The 24,621-nt window shown below is 44.3% G+C and overlaps 1 protein-coding gene across 3 annotated transcripts in view; it reads left to right on the top strand.

Annotated features, from left to right (window-relative positions):
- The window catches only part of STK16 (serine/threonine kinase 16), a 250,437-nt gene extending 248,528 nt beyond the window's left edge, over positions 1-1,909 (top strand). For all 3 annotated transcript variants that reach the window (XM_069616907.1, XM_069616905.1, XM_069616906.1), the window contains one exon: positions 322-1,909. In XM_069616907.1, coding sequence (XP_069473008.1) covers positions 322-414 — 93 coding nt within the window. In that variant the 3' untranslated portion in view covers positions 415-1,909. The remainder of the gene's footprint in view (positions 1-321) is intronic.
- The last annotated feature ends 22,712 nt before the right edge of the window (positions 1,910-24,621 follow it).

The raw sequence follows: 24,621 nt of genomic DNA, 5'->3' as shown, positions 1-24,621 counted from the left end.
TTATCACATGAAAAAGGAGAGTGAACTGTAGGTGGGGCCATATAGGGTCTAAGAAGCGGTGTCTGGTCCCTGCTCCACATAGGGACACGAATATATTGTAATGGTACAAGTTTAAGGTTTAGGAGCACTAAAGTCATGACACACACCTTTTCTGTCTTATAATTGTAATGCTATTTCCTCCTCCCTCCACACCTCTATGCAATTTATTCCGGCAGTTAATTTTCTGTTCGTTTTCTGTGAATATTCAATCCTAACGTTTTTGGGACTCGGGATACGGTTGTTGTTCAAACACATATATATTTTTTCTTCCTCCCTCCACAGGTACTCGCAGGGGCTCAAGGAGCTGCTTTCCTCCATTATGACCGTGGACCCTCAGGCAAGACCCCACATTTCTTGGGTGCTAAATCAGGTTGATGCGCTTCTGCCGCTCAGCACTGGACAGGCGACAACCAGGATATGATGTAACCCGGGTACTGGCAATATAAGACATCACAGGGTACCCCAGCACATGGCATGACTGAAGAGTGGCCTAGCAGAATGTGGCAAAGCTGGGTGCATCGCTTGAGAAATGCAACGGTACAGAATGTTGTTCAGCTAAGGCTTCTGGCAGAATAAGGCATCTCAATTGGACATCCAGAGCCTTCGCAGGCCATTACATCAAAAGGAACTGCAGGATATGACGACATACAGCATATGCTGCATCACCTGGGCCTCCTGAGCTGGGAGACCTGGAAAGACGCAATATAGATGCACATTTTATATGGGGGTCTTTGCTGTAGCTTTGGCCCACTTTTATTCCTATTCCCGCGCAAGCATCTTTTGTGTCTCCTAATTACTTTCGGTTGCTCTCTTGCACCCTTCTTATAGGAGAGCTCCTCCTTATTGCCCATCTTCTTCCCTCTGTGCCTGTATGTGGACCTCATTCCGAGGCCAACATCTCCCTCTGTAGACATGTATGAATAATGAATTCATCCCCATAGCGTCTTTTGGAGAGGAATAGGTGCTCTCGCCCCCCTCGCCGCCCAATCTCTTGTCCTGCACTGCCCCCCATACTACCGTTGGAATGCATGATTACCAACCACAATCTTCCAAGCTCTGCCTAGTTTTCTAGTACAGTAGTAGGTTTCATCATCCCCCTTGCCTCTTGGATAAGTGCAGACCCATTCATCCCCTTACCTTTGCTGTATTTTAGGGGACCAGAGTTTTCCCCACATTCCCATGAACTCCCCCTCTACCTCTGGGATGGCTGCACGCCCACGCATTTCCATCCCCTTGCTCTTTCTTCTTAGTTGGCAGTCTTCCTGCTCCCTCACCCTATCCCTGCAATGGTGTGCTCTGGACATCTCCATGCACCCCACCCCTGGCTCTTTTCTGGGACCATTGGCCTATTCTTCCCAACCTACCTCTGGGATGACTTTAGTCCCACTATATCGTTGTGCGCTTCCCCTGTCGTACCTTCTCAGATTGCAGTAAGGCTGCTCCCCCATGCCCTGTGCCGCCCCTAGGATGAGTGCACTCCCACCATCCCCCATCCCCCATTCCCCTATCTCTGCCTTTGAGATGAGCACAGGGCCTGCTGTAAGGCTAATGTCTTTTTGAATTCAACATGAAGATGTTCCATTTTTATGTTCTATTTTAAATATTTCGAATGTCTCTGTAATCGTTGGTGAGGACTAGCCTGACCGCACTTGTTGGGGCCCTCCACTGACCACTGCTGCCTGCCATTAGTCTCAACGTGCTCTTTTAGGAAGTGCAAGAACTGTGAATATCTCCCATTCATGGAGGTTATGTCCTTCCCAGTTTGTGGTACCTGTTACTTGGTTTCATTCCTTTTATATTTGTGTTGTGCTGCCCATGACTTCCGGACCATGAAGTGAATGAATGAAGCCATTAAAGCCTTCAGTTTTTATCTGGTTGTGTCTTTTCTTTGAGTTCTTTGGTGTGTTTCCTAGTCTACCGTATGACAACCATTTCCCTCTGAGAATGAACTACGTCAAAGTGCATGTTCATTTGGATTGTGCCCACTCACAAAGGTCTACAATTATGTTTTAGCTTAACAGAGGAGAAATTACCTTTAGCTGATAATTGTGGTCAAACGCGCCCCCCACCACCTCCTACAGTGACGGAGCCGCATTCAATTGCAAGGTAATTCGCCCCTCAACAGGGGTAACACCAGCAAGCCCCCTGACACGTGTTTCTACCTGGTTGAGTGTCTTCATTGCGGCTGACATCCTGCATCTCTCTAGACACAGAGAGCAAAGGGTCCATGTTTGCACTGCTCTTGTCACAAGGCTAGTCCAGCAACACACTGCCAGGTATTTCTCCTCTGCGTACCAATAGCAACTACAATAAGTTGAGCATCCTCGGTGAGGTACGCCAGTGGGATAATGCCTCCTATTCTAAGTGCATTACTTCTTATGCTAGTTTATCCTCCCCTTTCCAGCTATATTTGAATCGGTTTCTTATGCTTTGTTCTTTTCATTGTGTTGGCCTTTCTACGTTTCTCTTGCATTGTCACCTGGGCTGTCTTTTAGGGAGGGAGTCTTATAAATGTACACGCATGATGTGAGTTTTCCTGCCATAGACTGCTTGGATTCAGAATAGTTTTTAGTATTTAAAAAAACAAAAATGCATCCAAGTTTGAATATAGTGCTTTGTGCTGCAAGTCTCGTGTTTTAAGTGCTCCAGGCAGTGTTTTACCCAATTTAATGGAATTCAATTCTTCGACTTGAGAAGAATGAATGGCTGTCCAGGCCCTACTGGCTCCCAAAGCAACGCCTGCTGGTGCACGCTATTGTGTAGGAGCATTCGAAGAATAAGTAAGACATCAGCAAAAGGAGGCTTTCTCGCATATATTTTCTGATCATTCTGACACAGATATTTAAGGCAAGCAATTGTCTTGTAGAGGAAGTCTTGTGGGTGTCGACTCTGCGCGCATCTGTCATGAGATCCATCTATGGCCTCGACGGATTCACAGTCATTGTGCCCAGTCCATGGGGAGCTGATAAGGCAGCGCAGAGTGCAGAGAGCTACCACTTGATGTCTGTGTGCAACCCTCCGCAGGTTCGAATCAGCTCTTAGCCCGTCCAATGTCAAACGCCTGTTCCTATCGCACTTGCAAGTGCGCAGAATCCAGCATGAAGCGCCGAAAAGAAACTGGATATGGGTATTGTTAAAATTACTATTAGTTTGATCATTGCTGCTGAAGAAAAAAACATTCTAATGGATTTGTTCCACGCAGAGAAATCTTCCAGTGCCAGGCGCCTTTGGAGAAAAAAAACAAACATTTTTTCAGCCATCGGGGGACACCATATGGCTCTGTGCCAGCCCTGCCCGATTCCAGTGCACATTCACCAGATGCAACATCATTGGCAACATATATGAACCCAACGGATATGGATCCATTGGTGCCCGATTGACTTGGTTCCTTTTATTCCACAGGCTCCGTATGCTGCTCAGACAGCACTAGAATTTTTAAAAACATAATTGTGTCATGCTGAATCCCAAGGTGGGCATCAAGCCCTGTAGGGACTGCTTGTCCCCCACATAGTGTGTCTTTACTGACTGGGGGGTAGAACTAGATATTGTAGAATGTGGTTCATGTCCGTCCATACATGGTAAGGCTCTCTGGGAGCATGCTGCTAAAGTGTGCCCCTTTCTCCACAAAGGTGGGAAATGCACTTTCTCCAGATGTCCTGCTTTGGAGCACTTTTCCAAGAGAGCTCCCGTCTTCAGAGGAGACGAGGGTTGAATACCACTCAAAGGAGGGCTACCCCGAAGATTCCAGCTCACACATAGGTGACCTGAAGGAGTAGAAGATCAGTCCCAAGAAGTAGTGCTCCCCCACCGAACAATGTGAATGCCATTCTTCCTTCTCATCCTCCAAAAACAATTCAACACTTGTTCCAGGTATGGTGAAGATTCTTCACTAGATTTCCCTCCCTTGGAGGTATCATTCCCCACACACACGTGTTTCCAAGCAGTGAGAGGAATTCAGGCAGCAGATGTTGAACATCTTGCAAAGGCCCCAGTTCTTGGGGCTTTTGTCCCAGTGCTGGTGGTGGAGCAATGGCCCACCACGCTCGATCAAGATGGCGCGGGCACCTCTTTCGGCTGCAGCAGGCCTGCTGAGCTATCTACCTTCGGGATTCCAGTGGTCACTGTCTGGACGCTTCCCTCAGGTTTCTGCATATGTTAAGCCACACGCTTCCTTTCAACGGACTGTTGCAAAGGTTGTCGATACCCTGATCCTGTTCACTCCAGTGAAGCCAGTGGTCCAGTTTGACCACGGAAATTCATGATGAAGGTCCCCCTAAAGAGAAATCTTGGCCCTTTAACCCAGTATTGGCGGCTGGTTGTTCGCTACATGGTTGAAACCAGCTTCCACACCAGCTCTTGACCATAAACTTGCCAAAAAGCATTTCCCTGTCTGCACATATCAAGGTTTTCTGCTGGCTCCAAGTCGGCCACATTTCCATTCTTGCCCCCAGTTGGGTAAAACAAGAATGTGGATGGTTTTGGCTGAAAGGTATTCGGGTCTTGCAGGCTGGCCTGGCCTTGAGCACAGTGAATGATGCTACCTGAACCCTGGCCAAACATTCCCACTGTTTGTGGCATTTGATCTAACGCAGCAGAGAATCTCTTTGCAAGAGGGTTTCACTTCCCCTTTTAGTAATGGGAAGGAGAGGGTTCATCTGATCATCCAGTCAGGCCTTGATACAGTAGACTGTGTGGCTAGAGCCATGAGTTCAAACTGTTATCTGCCGGTATTCATGGATGCAAATGTCTGGGTTTGCACCTGATGTCCAGCCTAAACTCTTGAATATTTCTTTTGATGACAGAAAGTGGAGGAGTCTCGGGAGAAGGTCAAAGCCTCCAAAGCTATCCCAGAATTCCTAGGGTTGGCATCAATTTCCTCCAGGGGTCGTCCATTTTGGGGAATGCTCTTCTTTGCCCACTGTGGCATCGGTTACATGACCTCTGCATGCAAGTCTAGTAGGTTTCTCTGCCAAGCTTGGTGCAGAGGAGCATAAAGAGACGGCGTGGTCTAAGCCTACTTTCCAACTGAATCGGACTTCTACCAGCCGAAAGCAGGGAACTAGACACGCTTAAACCATGAAGAGCTACATAATCCCAATAAAAATAGTAGGGAGTAATACTACTCACAACTAAAAAGTAGGAATCGGCTGATGCTTAGGAGCCTTTCCCCTACTTCAACCTGTTATGCAGAATCCTGTGCAGTTCCCTTAGGGACCACTGCAAAAAGATTAAGACTACAGGTGTTGGCAGTAAACCCAATTGGTAGCAGTCTGCACCACCCAGATTTACCTGGTAGCTGTGGCTGAGCAGTCAGACTTCTCTCAAGAAGAGTAGGGCCGTATATAGAGCATACACAATAGGGCGAACAATACAGTAGAACAAGCAAATACTAATCAGAGCTTTGGTATTAAAAGTATATAATTATTTATTTGAAACACACTTTATGAAAATACACTGGCACTAATATATCAAGCAAGTTCAAACACAGTCACTAAGTATATACACCTCCCTAATTAATCGACAAGTCTAGGTTAAAACACCACTTATTAGCAAAACCGAGGTGAGCGCGTAACTTAGATGGCACTCCAATAATTCGTTAAAAAGGGAGAAAGAAGGCAGAGCATGGAAATAACTCATTACCAACACTTTTAAGAAACCACCGCAAGTCAGGAAAGGCAGGGTCTACTGTAGAGCCAAAGTTCATAGACCAGGCCCACTCTTAGAGAGAGCAAGGCTGGATGTGCCCAAGATCACACAGTGGAAATACACTCATAGTCTTTGCAGAAAATGTCAAAAAGAGGTTGGACCAGTTCAGAAAGGCAAAGTTAGAAGGTCTGGGGCCAACCCAGTTGAAAAGTCAAGGATTTACGGGACACCTTGGACAGTCCGTTGCAAGGGAGGCCAGGCGGGACACAGTACCTTAAATGGTGAGAAAGCTCCAGCGGTGGCAGTTGTTCCTGGCAGCGGGTACAAGTCGTGGCTTTGACCAGAGGAAGAGATGATCTCGACGAGGAAGAAAGCTGGAAGTCGTTGCACTGCCAGGGATGAAACCAGCCGCGGAGTTCCAGATTAAAAGGTGCGTCCCTTTTATTCGCGGTCAGTGGTGAAGCGCGGCTATCCGGCCGCCGGGGTGCTTGGCACGGGCGATTCGACCACGAGACGTCCTGGAAGGCGAAAAAGGCAAACTGGTTGGTCCCACCAGCTCAAAGGGAAGAAGACTCTCCTGGAAGAATATGTCCTCTGTCGTTGGGGAAGTGGTGAGTTTGTTACAGCAGGGCTCCACCGGTGGTGTCGTCGTTGTAGATGGCTCAGCTTCTCCCCTCTTTGGATTCTTTAGGTCCTGTGGTGACTTCTGAAGTTCCAGTCCCCAAAGCCCTGCTTTTATGCAGACAAGCCCCCATTCAATAGCCTAGCTGTCACTCAAACATGCTAAGTGGTGAGCTGGGCGGCTCACCAATGGGCCAATCAAACAAGAGTGCGACTTGAGTTGCCCAGGCAACGCAGTCCAGGGTGCCTATTCCCCCTCCCACACACCCCAGACAGAGTGGCACCATTTGGAGGGCTTCTGTGCAGAAGCCCGCCAAAAAGTGGAACAAAGGGCTCGACTTGGGTTAGCGTTTCAGAGACGAACACAAATGCCATTTTAAAACAGAGTTCTGGCAAAAAGACCCGACCGGTGAATTAATCTGTCGCTATTTTTAACATTGCACCAAAAAGTGGTGTGTTTAAAATCAATGGGAAAATCCCATAGGGAATATTCCGGTGGGAATATTTCACGTGGTAACCACTGCCACCAGCCAGAAACTCGACAAAGGGGGACTGCACAGTGCCCCCTTGGAAACAGACCCAGGGGTGATCTAATTACCCCCTTCCAGTACTTCCACAATATGATGGTTTGTACTGGTTCTGTTCACAATTTGAGACTAGTAAAGCCAATGTTGACTTTACATGCCCTGTGAGACGGTAGTCAGTCCCAGGGTATGGAGTCTATACTGGGGGGTCACTATGACACCCCTGTGTTACTGCACTGAGGGTGCTGTGTAACACACATACCAAAAACACATGAAGCCCTATGGAGTAAAAGACCCCACAGCCCATTAAACACATTCTTTTTTTTAAATTTTCTTTTTTTATATGTTTTATTGGTTAATCTCAGTTAAACCTTAAACATTACTTCCTTAATCCTTTCCTAAGGTCCTTCTCCCTTTATTAAAAGCTTCTTCAGACGCTACAATCCAGTCCAGTAGCTGGCCAACTAGCTGATTGGTTAATTACTCCAATCTATATTTAATTTTCTTTCAGGGTCCAAACCCATCTTCCTCCTGATTCAGTTTCAAATTTTCGACGAATTTTAATGCGTTGAGAGTTTTTCCAGTCTTATCAACAGTTAGGAGGCGGTCCCAATAGTCTTCTTCCGTCTCCCAGTTGATATCCCTTACATAACTGCCCATATAGTTCTCTCTTTTTGCTTTTAGTGCTGGGCAGATTAACATGACATGCCTGATCGTTTCTAGTTGATCCTTGGATTTACAGAATCTGCAATATGCTGCTGATTTTTCAATTTGCCTTCTTTTCCATTTTAGTTCTCTGCAGTGCCAGATGTTTAGTCTGCAGCGCAACAGGTCCCGGTAATTCTGAGATGGAAACTTCAGCAAATACGGCGGTAATTTGTTCAAGCCTTTTTTTTCCCAGATAATGTTATAGCATAATTTTCTTTTCAACCTTAGGTTCTGGGTTTCCTCCCAATCCTTTTCACGGATAGATCTTTTTGCTTTGTCCGGGTTGTTCTTTAGGGTATCATCGGAAATGTTTACTTGTTCCATGTAAGCTTTACATCTTTCTTTCCAATTTTTAAGGATCTCATCTTCATTTACTATATCACTCTGTACTAAGATTTCAAATGGTTTTGGTGGTTTATCCAGTATGCACTTTCTGTACAAGGATAGAGATTTCCAGAGTGCAACTGAGGTCATCAATTGGAGTCTGAGCTCTGTTCTTATCAGTTCCACAGGTATTGAAGTTGGTAGGCGCAAGTTCTTATGCCACAAGTACGCCTCACAGAGATTCCAGACTTTCCATCTTAGGGATAATAGTGCCTCAGCACCATAAGTGATGACTGCCACAACTTTCTGTTTATAGAAGGTTACGATTGGGGTTAAGGAGTACTTCCCATATCTACGGTGTAGGCAAATCCCTTGATTTGTCATAGCCACTAGTTTTTCCTGAATTAGGGTATACTGTGCCTGTTTGTTGCTGTTTTTATTCATCATTATCCCCAAGTATAGTGTCGATTCTACTTCTTCCAGTTTTTCATTATCTAATGACCATGTCGCAGTTTTACCAGCCAATTTTCTTCCCTTGCTTGAATTCATGGTTAAGATCATAGATTTCTTCACGTTCATCTTCATGCTATTTTCTTTTAAGCATTTATTGAAGGCCGCTATCCGTCTTTGTAGGCCTATTGGTGTTTGATCTAAGAATACTGTGTCATCAGCATATAGCATCCATGGTATCTCTTTACCATTTATCCTCGGCGGGAATCCTCGAATCATTTCTTGGGCAGTCTTCATATCGGCCATATTTAACACAAAAAGGAAGGGGGCTACTGCACAGCCCTGTTTGATTCCTCTGCTGGTATTGATCTTCCTAGAAAGTCCCCCATTCTTTGTAATTTCGACCTTAATTGAAGTGCCAGTGTATAATGTTCTAACGGCTTCCAACAGGTCTTTCGGGCATCCCCATTTCCTCATTTTTTACCACAGATGTTCTCTATTAATTCCATCGAAGGCTTGTTCGAGATCAATAAATGCTAGGTACAGTTTTTTTTCCCAGCCAACGTATTAGCCTTTAGCAAATTGATCAAAAACAAGTTCAAGGCGGTGCCCACTCCACTCACAAAGGCTGTCTGTCTTTCATCCAAGATTTCTGCCTCGGTCGCCCATTTATTTAGGTCTCTTAATAGGAGTGATGCAAATAACTTGCCAATTGAATCTAGAAGCGCTATTGGCCTGTAATTCCTCGGGGTTTCCGCGGGCCCCCTTTTTATATACTGGCACAATATAAGCCTCCGTCCAAGTGGCTGGAATTTGTTTTGTTTTCATGATTTGTTGGAATAGGGCGTATATTACCTCTGTCCAGTTCTCACAGTTTTCTTTCAGTAATTTGAGATTCCATCTGGACCTGCAGCTCTGGAAGTACTTATTTTGTTTATCAGCATTCGGATATCATCCTTATCGACATCCAGAGCCCAAGGTGTAGAATCCGAGCTATCTTCTATAGTTTTTCCGTGGGTTTCCCCTTCATATAAAGCAGTATAATGCTGAAACCATTTTTCTTCTGAAACTTGATTAACATCTTTGGCCGATAGATTAAGATCCCTGTCATTAATTAAGTCCCACGTACTTCTGGCATTGTTGGTAGTTATTGCAGCTAGCATTTTTTCTGCATCCCTTTGTGTTCTTAAATAACGAGTTTGTCTCAACCAATTTTTATAAGTTTGTTGACTTTTCCTCAAAAGATCCTCTCTCTGTGTGCTAGTGTTCCTTTTTATAAGTCTTTGTTTTGATCTATATTGTTTCCTCCTTGCCACTAGTTGTTCATCATAAGTATGTTTTTTCTTAGTCTGGATGCTTTGGGTGCACTTGTACTTGACCTCATAGGCTTCCAGGAGCCATTTATATTCAACCAGATCTTCATTTTTGGTTGTAGCATCTTTATACCCTTGCACCAGTTTTGGGATTGCCTTTGTTTTTATTCGCAGACGGTTTCTTCCCCATGAGACCTCGGTTTCCATTCTTTTTTTCGTCTCTCTGTCAGTACGTATTTTCCACGCTAGTTCAATTGTTAGCAAACAATGATCGCTGTTAGTTTGTTTTGCTATTGTAAAAGACTTTATTCTCTCCAGCGTGTTCCCTCCAACAAAGCAGTAATCGAGGCAAGCTCCAGCTTTCCGACTGCGCCAGGTATTGGCCCCCAGCAGATCTCCCTTTGTCTGGCCATTTAACATCTTCATCTCCCGGATTCTCATTTCATTCATCCATGCTTTTTCTTTTCTTAATAGATGTTCTATAGCTTTGATTTTACCATCTTTATCCAGCAGTTTGATGTTTAAATCGCCGTTTAGTAAGATCAATTGGTCATTTTCTTCCGTCATGGATTTATCCATGATAGATTTCAGAAAGAGTGCTTGTCCTGACATATTCCCACTCCAGTAGATGTTAATCAAGATCATTTGTTTTGGGCCTTTCAAATCATCCGCTTCAGATCTTACTTTCAGGATTTGCACATATGGGTTTGGTGTCAGATGTTCTACTACTTTTAATGGGAATTCCAGTTTCTTTAATATCATCAGCCCTCCAAATGGTCTTCCCATAGGCCCCTTTCTAGCTGGATTGATGTAGATTTCATAGCCCTCGCATACTGGTGGTTCACGTAGCCATATCTCCTGTATTGAGATAAGATCATATTTTGCCAAGAAGCAATTATCCTTGGAGAGCAAATGTTTAAAATCTCTTGTGTTCCATGAGGCACAGAGGATCAAGTTTTGCTCATTCTCCTTGCTCTACTGCTCCTTCTTAGAGTCTAAGGCGTTTGCCATCCATGACCAATCCCCTGCCTGGTTGTCTGCTTTAATTTGGTTGTTCTTTATCATCCTTGGGTTTTCCGAATTATCCACTGTAAACCTCAGGGCTTTCAACGTATCTTTATTTTTTTTAATAGATACAGGGCTTTCTTTTTGTTTTTATTCTTTTTTGCTTTTATTCTTTTTTGCTTTTTTCATTCTTTTTCTTCAATATTATAGCGTCTGATTTATTTTTTATATACTTTTTCCCAGGATCTGTATCTCCATTTCTTTCTGAAGTCTCATCTTTTGTTTCTATTCTTTGCCCCATTGACACTTTTTCTTTTTTCTGTCTGGTATCATCATCTAAGTCCTCCAACAAAAATCCTCTTTTTTTGAGAGTATCCGTCACCTCCAAGAGTTTACGCTTTATCTTCTTGGACGTCAGGTGTAAAATAACTTGGTCCATCCTCTGTTCCTTTGGGAATTTGACTATTTTTATATCCTCAGTTGATATCATCCTTGGTGGTAGGACTTGGTTGCAGAGCTCCATGACATAACTCCTGTTTAATATCACCCTTCTTGGGCCATTTAATGCTGTTTCTAGTTTTAAATAGCATCCTTTAAATAGTATGGATTTCTTTGGGGGTGATGGTGACGATGACCGTTCCCTTTTTCTTTGCTTCTTTGGGGATGTTGGTACCTGTTTAGATTCCCTTTTCTTAGCATCGTTTTGCTCTTTCTTTCCTTTTCCTTTTAGTTGTGTCGCTTGGGGGCTGTCCTGAATCTTTCGATCTTTAACCCCTTTGGTCGCCAGTTCTTTTCTTCTTTGTTCCATTGTTTTGAATTTGGTATGCTCATGATCTGGATTCCATTTAGTTTCCACGGGTCCCATTTGTTTTCCAATTTCACTACTCTTTTCTTGGTTGATTTTTTTATCGGACTTCAATTTCTTGTCTTTCTTAGAGTTATCAGTTGGGTCCAGTGTTTCCCAGTTATCTATAGTTTTCCATTCTGATGCGCTGATACTGTCCCAGTCTTCGTCCTTACTATCGTTTCCCATCAGCTCGATGAGATCACTAAGATCTCCTTCTTGTTCCTGGTCATCCCCAGTTTCCTCTTGCATTTTCTGAGTCTTTTGTCCCCCTGGTCTCTATACAATCTAGGTCATTCATATTCAATTCTCTTCTCGATTTTTTAGCACACTGAGGATTTTCTCGTCTGGGGGGCGTTCTTAAATTTCTCACAAATGCTATTGAGCCATTTACAAGGGGTTCATTCTTGTTTTTTTTCCCCTTTTCATTTGTCATTTTTGTGACCTCCTTCCCCTTTTGCTGCATCAAGTCTTTCGATGTAATCCCTGAAAAAATTGCAAAGGGGGATGGTTCCGATTGAGCCAATGTCAATTGATTGGTTGGATTGCCTTTATCCTTTATCCTTTACCTTCCTTCCTGATGGAATCAGAATCACCTCATAAAATTGTTGTTCCTTTTGGAACAGTTTCATAGGGTACAGTTATGCCCTGCTTCAGTTTTATAGGGCCATTACCTTCTTTGGGTTTAATATCGTTCTCGGTACTTTCTTTCCTTTGGCTCTTTTCTTTATGGAAGCTTCTCATCCATTTGCAATCCTCTAGAACAGCTTCCATCAGCAATGATTTGTCAGTTGCATCGCGTCTAGCTAGATCACTCAGTCGAGTTTGCCAGATTTGAGTTAGTTCTGCTTCCTTATTTGTTCGTTTAGTTAAACTCTGCAAGGACAAAGTCATTTGAACATGTGTCTCTTTTATTTGTGTGTTACTGTAGCTCACCTCTTGGACAGAGTCTTTGATTGCCTCATAGAGCTTTAAGAAGGGGGCCATTGTAATGGATAACGAGGCCATAATCACTTTTTCAATGTGCTCCATGTCTTTTTCTCTTTCAAACTTACAGGCTTCAATTATTACCCGTGAGATTTCTTTTATCCATCGCTCTCCTGAGGATTTATTTACATCTTTAAAAATGTGATCACTGCTTCCGATCTTTCCTGTTTGTTCCTTTCTAACTGGTACTTTTTTCGATATATCTTCCAGTATATCCCCTGATAGAATTAAGTTATCGTCATCTGAGGGTGGCATTTGGCTCCCCTTCCTTGATGCCTTAGGTCCCCCATCTCTAAGTGGCGATGCAGACGGGTCATTGATTAAAAAAGGAGGGCTTTCTTTCGCTCGATCTTTATCCAGAGCGTCCATTTTCTCGTTTATCAGACAAACTTCTTCTTTTTTCACTTTCTATTTTATCAGTCAGTATAGAAATGTCATTCATGATTTTATTTGCAAGACCTAAGTTGCTCAAATTTGGGGGTGCAATATCAGAAGTTCCATTGGTAGTCATTCTTCCGATGGAAAAGCCCGCTCACTGTGTGGTCTAATATGTGCAGCTTCATGCATATTATTTACTTCGATGAGACAGTTTTCTGGGTGACTTCCTTTTTCCTTTGTAGCATTTCCGGCCAATGGACTTTTCTTCCTTAGGGGACTAATCTTTTCTTCCCGATAGGGTTGAAAAATCTGTGGTTTCTTGGATTAACTTTAATGGCATCCCATTTTCCAATAAGCTTTGCTTTTTTTGGGGACTGGTTTCATCTTCCCGATTCGGTAAAAAAATGTATATAGTATCTTGGGCTGTCTTTGTTGGTATTTCATAGTCAAATCTCTCTTTCTGGCCAAGGGATCCCATTAGGTCTTCTTCCATTTGTCCCAATTCAATTACGTCCTATTGGTCTCCTTGTTCACATGATGCTTCCGCTAGTTGATGTTCCTTTGTAGTGCTATCCATGGCACAGCTGGATTCTCTTATCGATGACTTTGATGATTCGTTTAGTCTCATGGGTGTTCTTTCCTCCGATATCAGTTGGCTTAGGATCATGCCACCCGCATCGTAAAGTGGTGAAGTCGGTTGTAAATTTTCTACTTTACCACTTACATTCTTATTTTGTGAATGCTGTTCTTCTCTAGAGATATCTATAAGACAGATCTGGTCTATGCAATTCCTCTGACACTCCCATTACAGGGTATATTGGAGTGCCCTTATTCTCAGCTTGTAATATCTTTAGGTTGTTATAGGTTTCCTCCAGTGTGTTTCCCGACACTAGGCTAGTCATCTTCAATCGTACATCGGTTGTCAGCACTAAGGTAGGATCCTCTCTTGGAGTTATTTCAGTAGGATCAATAGGGGATTGTTCCATTACTTTTTCCTTGCATATGTCCCCTATCACTGTATTAACTAGGATAGTTGTTACAAGAGCTGCAGGCAATTTTAAGCTTTCTCTTGCAGTCGGTATAGTACAGGCCATCGGTAATTCAGGAGAATTTGGCGCCAACCATAAATTATCGATTCTTTCTGTTGACTGTGGTTGATTCGTTGTTTCCAACACCTGCTGACTAGCCCCCATTGATAAGCTTTTTCGTTTGTTCATGCAAAATGGGAGACGACTTTGTTTTAAAGTGATAGTTTTCGAGGTTTGCTCCGGGCTCCCATTCGCCTCCGGGAGTGAAGCAAATCTTTGCCTTACCTGCAGGCGTGCTCTTAGTCCAGCCCCTTGTGGATCCCTTGGTGTTAGAATTGACTTCATGATAACGGGGATCTCTCCGTTGAACTTCGTTTCCGTGGCTTCCTGGACTTTCACCTAATGACTTGGTGATCCCTGCAGAGGCAGAGCCAGCAGCCAAACGGCTCAACAGCTGTCGTAATCCTCAGTAACGTTGCCCTTTGCGCGCCGGGCTTAGCGCCGCAAGGGTTTCTGGGAAGTGGACTTATAGCACTTCCTGTAGGCGTGGTGAGGGGTGGGCAGGGGGCGGAGCCACACAGTGCAACGGCGCACGCTCCTAGACCGCTTCCTTCTCCTTTACTGTAGGCAGCAAGCAGCGTTACCCACCACACCTCCAAAATCCTTCAGAGATCAACAGTTTGTCAGAGGGCAGGTGAGTGGGGGTCGCAGCCACAGCTCAACAGCTGTCGTAATCCTCAGTAACGTTGCCCTTTGTGCACCGGGACATTCACAGTCAAAGGACATTCTCAAATTATGCCTAAGAGTGGGAGAAAAAGAGTCTCACTTTTAGCAGAAGAAAAAAATAAACCCCAAAAATCCAGCAAAGCTGCTGGGGGGGACTCACTAGGTTTGGGAAAATTAGCCTTACCAGAGAATTCTCCCTAACACAACCCACACAGTGCCACAGATATTTTCAGGGATCAAAATAATCCCATGTCAAAATCTCTTATCTGGGGCCCTGAGTCGGTCCAAGGGGGGGGCAGTATTTGTTGCATGTTAGGGAGTGGCAGCTCACCTCTTCCGATGCCTAGCCTTAAAGGTTGTCTCACTGGGATATTGCCTCCTGTTAATTCAGCATCCTCCAACTTGCTCATCCCCTCTACAGATACCCTCCTGTTGGAAACGGTTATTCAACTTTTTGTCAAATGTGCCTACGAGGGCAAGGACTAAGTTCTGGTACTGAAGTAAGACAGGACCCTGCGTCACCTCTCTCTGGAATGGATTCTGTCTGCCGCCTTCCTAGGAAACGGTCATCAAAGTGATTTCAGTCAGCTTTGCTTCCCCCGGGCCTCTTCTTCCAGGTGTATCCAGAAATATACTTCAATGTTCACATCACAATATTATTGATATAATAATTCAAGTTCTGTGTGCAAGCTATTTTATATTCCTCAGTGCCTCCCCACATCTTGTGACTTTCGAAGGAAGGGCGTGTCCCCCTTGAATCCCATGACTGCAAAGCCAGGAGGTAATTTGACATCTCATGTTATGGAGAGGCACATTCACATCAATAGTTTCTATAACTTCTGATGTTAATGAACGAGTTTAATAAAATAAGATCACTGTATTCTGTGGATCTGAAGGAACAATTCAAAATGTTAAATGTTTGTGTGATCTGTATTCCCAGAGATAATTATTTTTCCTATTTAGGATAATTCTTTTTCCATTACACACCAGGTCATTTTTAGATGGGTTACAAAGTAGTATTTTTATTGACAAAATGCTTTTTGTTCCAAGTTGGTAAGACCTTCCGGTCTTACGTTATGATTTTTCAAATGATGACATTTTTTATTTCAAATGCACACAACAAACTTTCTTCAGTTTGACAAGAATTACAAGTCAAATGCTGATTTCAGGCAGCGGATATCACTGGCGGTGAATGGGAACTGTGCTTTTTTTGCTCCATTTTACTGATATAGGAAGCTCAACATGACTTTTATTTGATGTAAAGATGGGCCTGTGACAAAACAAACAGTTTGAACAAGTCTTGCTCAGCATGCAATTCTTAATTGAACACAATAACAGCCTTAACTCACGATCTGGGGTCCTATGACAAAAATGCCTAAGATTGGGGCTGTTGGAGTGAGGTGAATCCAGATACTTGTTCAGGCATGTTCCATTTCAAGTTAAATAAAATACAGTATTATTCATAGTGGGGGACCTGCATGGCAAAATACAATGGAACTTTGAATCCTACTTCTTTTCTTTATTACACCTCACATTTATTTTTATTACAATTCACAAGTTCACCTGTCATTTATAATTGCATTTTATCATCATTTAAAGGAAAATAACACATTTTAAAATGACAAGTATATTTTCTCTACAAATGGAATCCGAATTATATAAATATGCTGAGAAAAAGAGTTCTTTTTATACTTCAGGGCTACTAAAAGAAGTGGTCTGGTATCCAGGTTGAGTTCTTTTGCTGATAAACACGCTCCAGATGCGCCAGTCTTAGTATTTTTGTACATGTGGCAAAAATTCCAACTTCCATATGCATTTCTCTGCATGTCCTTACATACTGATGAGGCAAAATAGTTCAAGAAATACTTGATTTTACATTGGAGGTGAAATCGGGGCTGTTGCACTGTAGAAAGGTCCTGTTTAAATATGCAGTTCTCAGGCATGTCTTCATCATTGACAAGCCAATCTCTGGAATGTATTTTCAAGCCCTCAGAAATGGTTGCTGTTTATTTCTTGGGTGCGCACGCATTTATGTGCACATCTCATTTTATAAGGGCTCTCTTTTCAGCATGGGAGCGAACAAGATGTGCGTTCCAACAGGGTGAATCATTTTGTGAATGGCGCCTCTTGCTTTTTCAGAAAGACTTTTCTGTTGTCCATTTAAGGAAAACTACCTGTGCTGCATTATTTCCCACTGTGTAGAGATTCTCCAAAATGGCTTCAGCAAGTCAAAAGGTTGTGCCTGTGGTGAAATGTACTATACCCCATAAATGCTACAGTGATGCAAGTTTCTATAACTTGGTGCCTTTGGGGCTGTGAACTCACAATTATTTCAATTCCATTACCCTCCAATTTCGGGCCTGATAGTTCTAAAATCTTTGGTGTCCCAAGCGTTGAAGTGTATTTTCCTACCACTTCTGGATCTCCACTGTGTAATAGTCTTTATCCTGAACCTCTCCCTGAGCACCTCTTACCCTCCCTATTGTCAGAACATGGGGCTCAGAGAAGGTGGAGCATTTTGGAAACTCCTTTGAAAATGGAATACTCTCCCCTGTGACCAACATCCCTCGGAGGGATTTTCCAACACCCTGTCCGACTGCAAGAGATCCCCATCCCTGCCGCACTCCAACCCAACAAGGACACACTCTTATGATTTCAACAACACCACTGACGCTGTTGGGCCAAGAGGCAAGATATGCCAAGCAATAGTCCAATGCAAAGAGAAACACTTCAATGCCATCCCCTTATGCACTAGCAATACAGCCCACCTCATCCAGCCAGAAAATAACATTTGAGAAACCTGTATGCCCCAAATTCATCAGGAGGATCCGCACATACAAAGCACGTATTCTGCCCTACAAACAACGGTCTATTTCAAAATCCCCAGGGGATAAACATATTGACTATGCCTTCTGGCTCTAAACCCTTTGACCTGGAAACAAATCAGCAAGCCAGATAGATAGGAAAATGGACTGCTTACAAAAACCAGAAGCACATGGCCAGAATCCAAAATGGCCATCAACCCATAAATCTTTACCAACCGCCCAGTTCTGAACTGCAGGACAGTAGGTTATTGCAATGGAATACCTAATCAGCCCAGTCAATCGCAGTACTGATCCCGGTCTCAGAATAAAAGGCGACCTGCGTGTCCATTCTGGGTACGAAGCAGGACTGCAGATGACTTTCTTTATCCCATCCTCGCAATGTTCAGCTAGACCATTCCTAAAGAGGAAACCCGTTGCAATGCTGTAGATAAACCTCTAGGCCCAGTAAACGTGATTCCAACCCCCTCCTAGTTGTGGACTAGAGTTAATTAGAAAGCTATGTGCATGAGGGTAAAAAAACCCACAGGACATCAGTCTGCTCTGCGATTACCCAACCATCATCCAGTCCTGGATGTCGACTGCCTACCTGAAACGGAACCCATCTAAGACTGAATTTGTCCTCCCTCACCCCCCAAACCCTTGAACAAACAATTGACCAACAGTGGCTCAGCCATATGAACCTAGAAGAAAATCCTTGGGCTTCACCATTGGCAGCAGCCTGTCCTTTCAGAAACGCATAGCCAAGAAGGCCTAAGTGGCCTAGTTCTAAATCTCCACCCTTCGCAAAATCAAACCCTTCATCCCGCCACAAGACTTCCGGGCCCTTGTGGTTTCGTACATCGATGGGGAAATTACTTACTGACTTGGCTCTCACCTGCTCAGTTGGAAATGTGATCGATCACTCTCGTCCTACATGAACCTACATTGGGTTCCTCCCCAGGTCAGAATGGTGTTCAATACTGCATGTATCCTCTACGATGTAGTCATGAGTAGCACACCAGCATACCTGGAGGCTAAGCTCTACACATCTGGTGGCACACGCTCCTCGCACAGCAAATCGACCAAATCACCCGCAAAGAAATGACCCGTAAACAATCCTTCTCTTGTCATGCACCCACCCTTTGGAACTCGGTCCTGGTATCTGCTTGGAATTCCCCCATAATTCTCCCAATTCTCTCAAAGCATGACTTTTACAACACCTGACCAAGGACTAATCCCCATGGATGCACAGACCGTAACTCAAAGTACTGAGTACTTTTAAAAGTTGCCAGCCAATATGCTGGCTACTCGCACTCTGTACTGCGATCTGCTTCTCTCGAGCAAGCTCTGTGCTTTAAACAATAAAATAAAATAGAAAATGCTGGTGATATGTTCTAGAGACTGTACAATACATAAGAGTACCTGAAGGAGACCAGTATCCCTAGTAGATGAGGAATCTTGGCACCTTAGTTTAACCAATCCTGACATTTGCTTCGATTGTTCTGAAGGAACAACGTATAGACCAACTCCTAGACCCCATTTATTTATTGTATTTGTAAAGTGCTTAGACAAGGCCCGTAGGCATAAATCCGCTAAGACAAGACAGACAACAATTAAGGTAGAGCAAAAAAGAAAAACGGAGCCAGACTAGTGCGCAGAGACAAACGCCTACGTCATGGGTTCAAGGAGAATCACTAACTTTCATTCAAAGAGTGTCGTTTTCAGTTCCTGTTTTGAATTTGGCAAAAACGGGGCAAGCTCTTAGATCTGGCAGCAAGGCATTCCAGCATCTGGGGGCGGAATAAGGGAAAGACCCCTGAGTAACTATGGTCAATTTGGACTTGGGGAATTTGTAATAGGTGAGAGTTATTAGAATTGAGTACTCTACGATCCGGCAGCCAAGTAAGTCTGTTGGAGACATAGCGTGGGCTCTTGCCATAAAGGCACTTATGCTTGATGCAGAGCGCAGCCAATGCAGAGCCCTCCTTGCTCTTGATACATGGTCTGATCTGCGCAATCCCTTCACAACGTGTACCACATTGTTCTGAATAACGTGAAGGTGCGAGAGTTCGCCTTTTACCAATACCTTGGAGGAGACGAGCACAGTACTCGAGTCTCGCCCCAATAATTGCCCTGGCGATGGTTGCACACGTTACAGGGTTAACCAACGGGCTTCCTTGTGCGAGGAGTTTAAGATAGTATGATGTGCTGGAGTTGAAGCTGTTAACATGTGCCCTCATATTCAGTTCCTGATCAAGAATCATACGCAGTGTTTTTATCTCTGGCAGTTTGGCAATGGTGCAGCCTGTGATCTGAAATAGCTGGTACTCATTGCTGAGTTCAAGAAGCTGGGGTGCTGTGCCAGCAATCATAAGCGCCATCTTCAGGTTAAGTGCAAGACCGTTTTCAACCATCCAGGATTCAATGAGGTTGTAGATGAAACGAACAGTGATGGTGTTTTTGTCATGATCCCCTGAGAGTGAAATAAGGCACTGTGTGTCATCAGCATAGTTTGCATAAACCACTCCTTTTGCATCGAGTGTTGGTGAGATACATGATCCCTGTGGCACTCCACACGTAACTAGGCATTCAGTTGCCATAGCATTTTCAGAAAAGTCTTTGGCTTTTTGGTCGGAGAGAAAGGATTTAATCCAATCTGCTGCTTCAGTAGAGAAAGAGGCCGAATTTCGTAATCTGGACAATAGTATTGAATGGTCCACCAAGTCAAATGTGGATGACAAATCCAGGAGCATCAGAAGTGCAGTGCTCCCTTTTTCGAAAATAGAGCACATTCATCCCAATCCCAGCCTGATAGTTTGTTTTTGAAATGTACCTCTGTGAAACGACGAACGCTCGTAAAAGGCCTGTAAACTCTTTCTACCGAAGACGTTGAAAGAAAGGTGGACTAAATGGTGGGCAGCCTCAAACTGCTGGACACACCCTTGCTCAGGGTACCCTACTTAAAAGGTAAGCCTGGTTAAAAAATCTCTGGGTTCAAACCCGAAACTCAGGCCTCTCTAACAAGCCAGTGGAGAATTACAACCTTTTTGGAAAATCGGTTGATGATGCCCTAGAGATGGCAAAGAAAGAACACGAGACTCTGAAGTCAATTAGCAGAGATCATGGCTAAATCCTTTCGGGGCCAATCCTTCTCCTGCTTGCCCCAGGGGCAATAGGCCCATGGAAGAACTCCTGGTCCTCTCGTCAAGGCTTCTCTGGTAACTTCCAATACCAGCAAATTGGCTCTCGTAGGGGCAAGGGTAGAGTCAGAAACTCTACTCCTGGAGGCTCCCCGGCCTCGACCTCAAAGTGACTCGCCGGTTAAGGTCCCCTCCCACACTTCTCTTGTCAGGGGTTGCCTGTCTTCATTCATCCATGCCTGGGAGGGTATCACTTCAGATCAGTGGGTACTAAAGAAACAGATCAGTGGGTACTAAAGACCATTGCCCATGGGTATTGTATCGAGTTTCTCCGACACCTTGCTTCCACCCACCGAGAAGCAGACGCCCGTTGCCAGAACACCTGCGCATCCTGCTGGAAGAAGTTCAGGTCCTGGTGGAAAAGGGCGCCATCAAAGTCGTCCCCCTTCTCCAGTTAAACAATGGTATTTATTCAGTGTACTTCCTTGTACCCAAAAAGGATCCCACCATGCACCCTGTTTTAGACCTGCGCCCTGCAAACAAGTATGTCAAACCTCAAAAGTTCAGTATGACCACATTTCAGGAGGTAATTTCACTGCTGCAGCAGAGGGATTACATGGCCACATTGGGCATGAAAGATGCATACTTTCATATTTCATTATTGCCAGCGCACAGAAAGTACCTCAGGTTCATGATAGAGGTCACCCACTATCAGTTCCAGGTTCTCCCTTTTGGCATTGCCTCAGCCCCAAGGGTGTTCACACAAAGTTACTGGCTCTAGTAGCGGCTCACCTGCGCAGGCAGTCCTTCCCAGTCTATCCCTACCTCGATGACTGGCTCATTATAGGGAATTCGTACGGAACATGCCAGACAATTACCCAGATGACGGTAAATCTTCTCTTCAGCCCCAGCCTAAACACCAGCCAGGTCAAACAGTTTCTGGGGGATCAATTCGGACAAAAGGCGGGCTTGTCTTTCCCTCCAATAAGAGGGTTCAAAACATGCTTTTCCAGATCCCTAATTATGTAGCCAGTCACCAGGTAGCCATGTGACTGATGGGGATGATGGCTTCCTGCGTCTACCTAGTTCCTCACTCTTCTCTGCATGCACCCCATGCAAGAGTGGCTCTTGAGCCAATGGTGTCAGCCCAGTCGGATGATCTAGTGGTTGTCTCGTCAGCCCTTGTCCAGTCTCTGCAGTGGTGGTCAAGGGAAGACCTTCTGCAGGGAAAAACCTTCACCACCTCCACAGTGGAAGCCACTCTCACCATAGACTCATCTCTGGCGGGTTGGGGTGCACACCTCCTTCAACAGACGGTGCACAGCGTGTGATCTCCAAAAGTAGCATCTAATCACATCAACCTGTTGGAACTGCTAGCAGTGTCCAGACACACCTCCAGGTGAAAACAGTTCTAGTCCTCACCGACAGTACTAGGGCCATGTACTGCTTAAACAAGCAAGGAGGTACTTACTCTCTAGGGCTGTCCAAACTTTTCCAAAACATCTGGAAGTGGGCACTGAAACACATGTTCCAGGGGAACTCAATCTTCTGGCAGACGTACTCCGCAGAGACTTCCCCCTACCCGTAGAGCATGATTGGTGGCTACAGGAGGACATTTTACTCAGCAGCTTCACATCGGGAGAATGCCCAATACCCAGGCACAAAACCTACCACCAGACATTGCTTCTCCAGCAAATGGCAGCGCTTTGTTATCTGTTGTAATGTACAGGGCATCAATCCTATTGATTGCTCACCTTAGGATATTGTCCTTTACCTAACTCGCCTGTTAGATTCAGGACTGGTTTTCAATTCTCTTACAGTCCTCTTAGCCGCACTTTTGGCATATACCACATCCCAGAGCAAGGTTTCATGGTGGGAAATTCCTGTAATTAAAGCCTTTATGGAAAGGGTAAAGAGACTTCATCCCCCTATCTCCAACCCAGCTCCTGGGTGGGATCTGAATGCTGTTCTTACCAGACTAATGGGACCTCCCTTTGAACCAATTCACAAGGCTAGCCTTAAAGCAATCACCTTACAAGACCGCCTTCCTTGTGGCGATCACTTCTATAAGGAGAGTTAGTGAACTTCAGGCCCTTTCAATTCAGGACCCACTTGTCACGATTCACAAAGACAAGGTGGTTTTGCGCACACACCCACGCTTTGCACCCACATTTATCGCAAAGTTCCATGTAAACCAGTCCATAGAACTACCCAACCTTTTCCAGTACCCCACTAACGTGGCGGAAAGAAGCTTCCACACACTGCATGTAAGGAGAGTGGTTATCTTCTATCTGGAAAAGACAAAGCCACTAAGAAAAGCAAACCAGTGCTTTGTTTCATTGGCGGCTGGTAGAGAAGCAGACTGTCTCTAAATCAGCTATTTCCAAGTGTATCGTAAACTGCAACACACTGTGTTTCTCTCTTGCCAAGAAAGATCTACCCTTCACGCCTAGAGCACACTTGACTCGGGGCGCAGGGGCTACCATAGCATTCACTGCAAATGTTCCTCTAGATTCCATTTGCAAAGCAGCAACCTGGAGTTCTGTACACACCTTTATACAACACTACTGCCTGGATACACACTCTAGTTTTGATTCTCAGGTGGGACAAGCAGTGCTAAGACATCTCTTTGCTACTGTTCCTTCACAAGTCGCACCACCATCTCGGGTACTGCTCGCTAGTCTATGCACAGCATGTGATTCGAAGCAGATCCACAAGCATCCAAAGACATCCATTACTCACCGTAATAACATTTCTGATGATTGTATCTGCTTAGGTTCACATGCGCCCACCCTTGGGCTTCTTACACCTATCTTTTGTACTCGCTCACTGACTATAAGGCTGCTTCACGGCAGACAAAACACAACCAGAGGGACTTCGACGCGTGAGGAATTTTGGGTACACTACACATCACGGATAGTGTTACAACCACGCCCATGTCAATGCCCCTTTTGATCTTCGAAAGAAAGATGCAAAGATGCACTCTGCCTGTCCTTCACTGAAGTTCTGTTAAAAACAATCCTAAGTAAAACTTGTCCCGTGCCCACACAAAAGCCTAATCTGTTGGTGTTGCAAATTCTTGTTTCATGTAGGTATGGCTGTGACATTCTATTGAGGTCACAGCACTGTAAACCGCTGTGAAGCCTGCAATGAGTTTGGATGCATCCTTGGAGAATGTGTTTCCAAACCCAGTTTTCTAGCCTCACTCTCCAGGCCAACCCCCTGGCATACCAAGCATGGGTGAGACTGGGCCATGAAATTGTCTCGGTAACCAATGAAAAAGTGGTCCACAGTTGCAAATGGCTATTCCTTTTGTGACACAGTTTGACTATTAACCAAGGGGGGGTTGTTTGATAAAGTATGATGCCAATTGTGCATTTTAAAGAATATTTATTTAGCAACACTAGCCGCAGAGTGAATTAACTCCTCAAACTGGCCAAAAAACTGCCATACTTTGACCGGAAAAACTGGTCCACGCCAGCATTTTGTGTTTTTGGTTCGGCCATGGGCCTACTGCCCTATAGACCAGTCCGGCCCTGTACAAGGCTGTGCTATCCAATCTGCGGGGGTGTGTTCTGACAGATAATAACATGCCCCGATTGTGACATGAATATGGGGGACCACCATAGATCATTGGTACAGCAAAGGATGTAGGCTTACTGTTCACTTTATATTATTGTAGTCAAGTAATGCCTATGTAAAGTACATTCACTAATTGATTTAGGTAGACTCAGATTACAAAATTATAGTTCATTACTATTTTTTAGAGCCTGCTTATTATATTTTCCTAAAGGTACTTTTTATTGCATTGATCGCGAAGGACAAAGACGCTAAAAAACGCCAGTGCTTTGCCAGACCATCATTGAATATGATTACAACTACTAAAGGCCTATTGAAAAGAAGCCGACCAAACCGATGGACAATAGCACTCTTGTCACACAAATACCAGCGGATATGATTGAAAAGTATTGCAACTGCTGGAAGGATGTTTAGAAGTAGTAGAAACTAACGATTGTCAAAAGAATGTCTGACACAGAAATGCCAGACATTGCTTGCCAAACCTACAAAAGGAAAATAGTTAGAA

The sequence above is a fragment of the Ambystoma mexicanum genome, chromosome 9, assembly GCF_040938575.1.
Source record: "Ambystoma mexicanum isolate Mex_15411 chromosome 9, UKY_AmexF1_1, whole genome shotgun sequence".
Taxonomy (NCBI): domain Eukaryota; kingdom Metazoa; phylum Chordata; class Amphibia; order Caudata; family Ambystomatidae; genus Ambystoma; species Ambystoma mexicanum.
The sequence above is the reverse complement of the archived record's forward strand: the minus strand, read 5'-3'. Positions and strand labels throughout refer to the sequence as shown.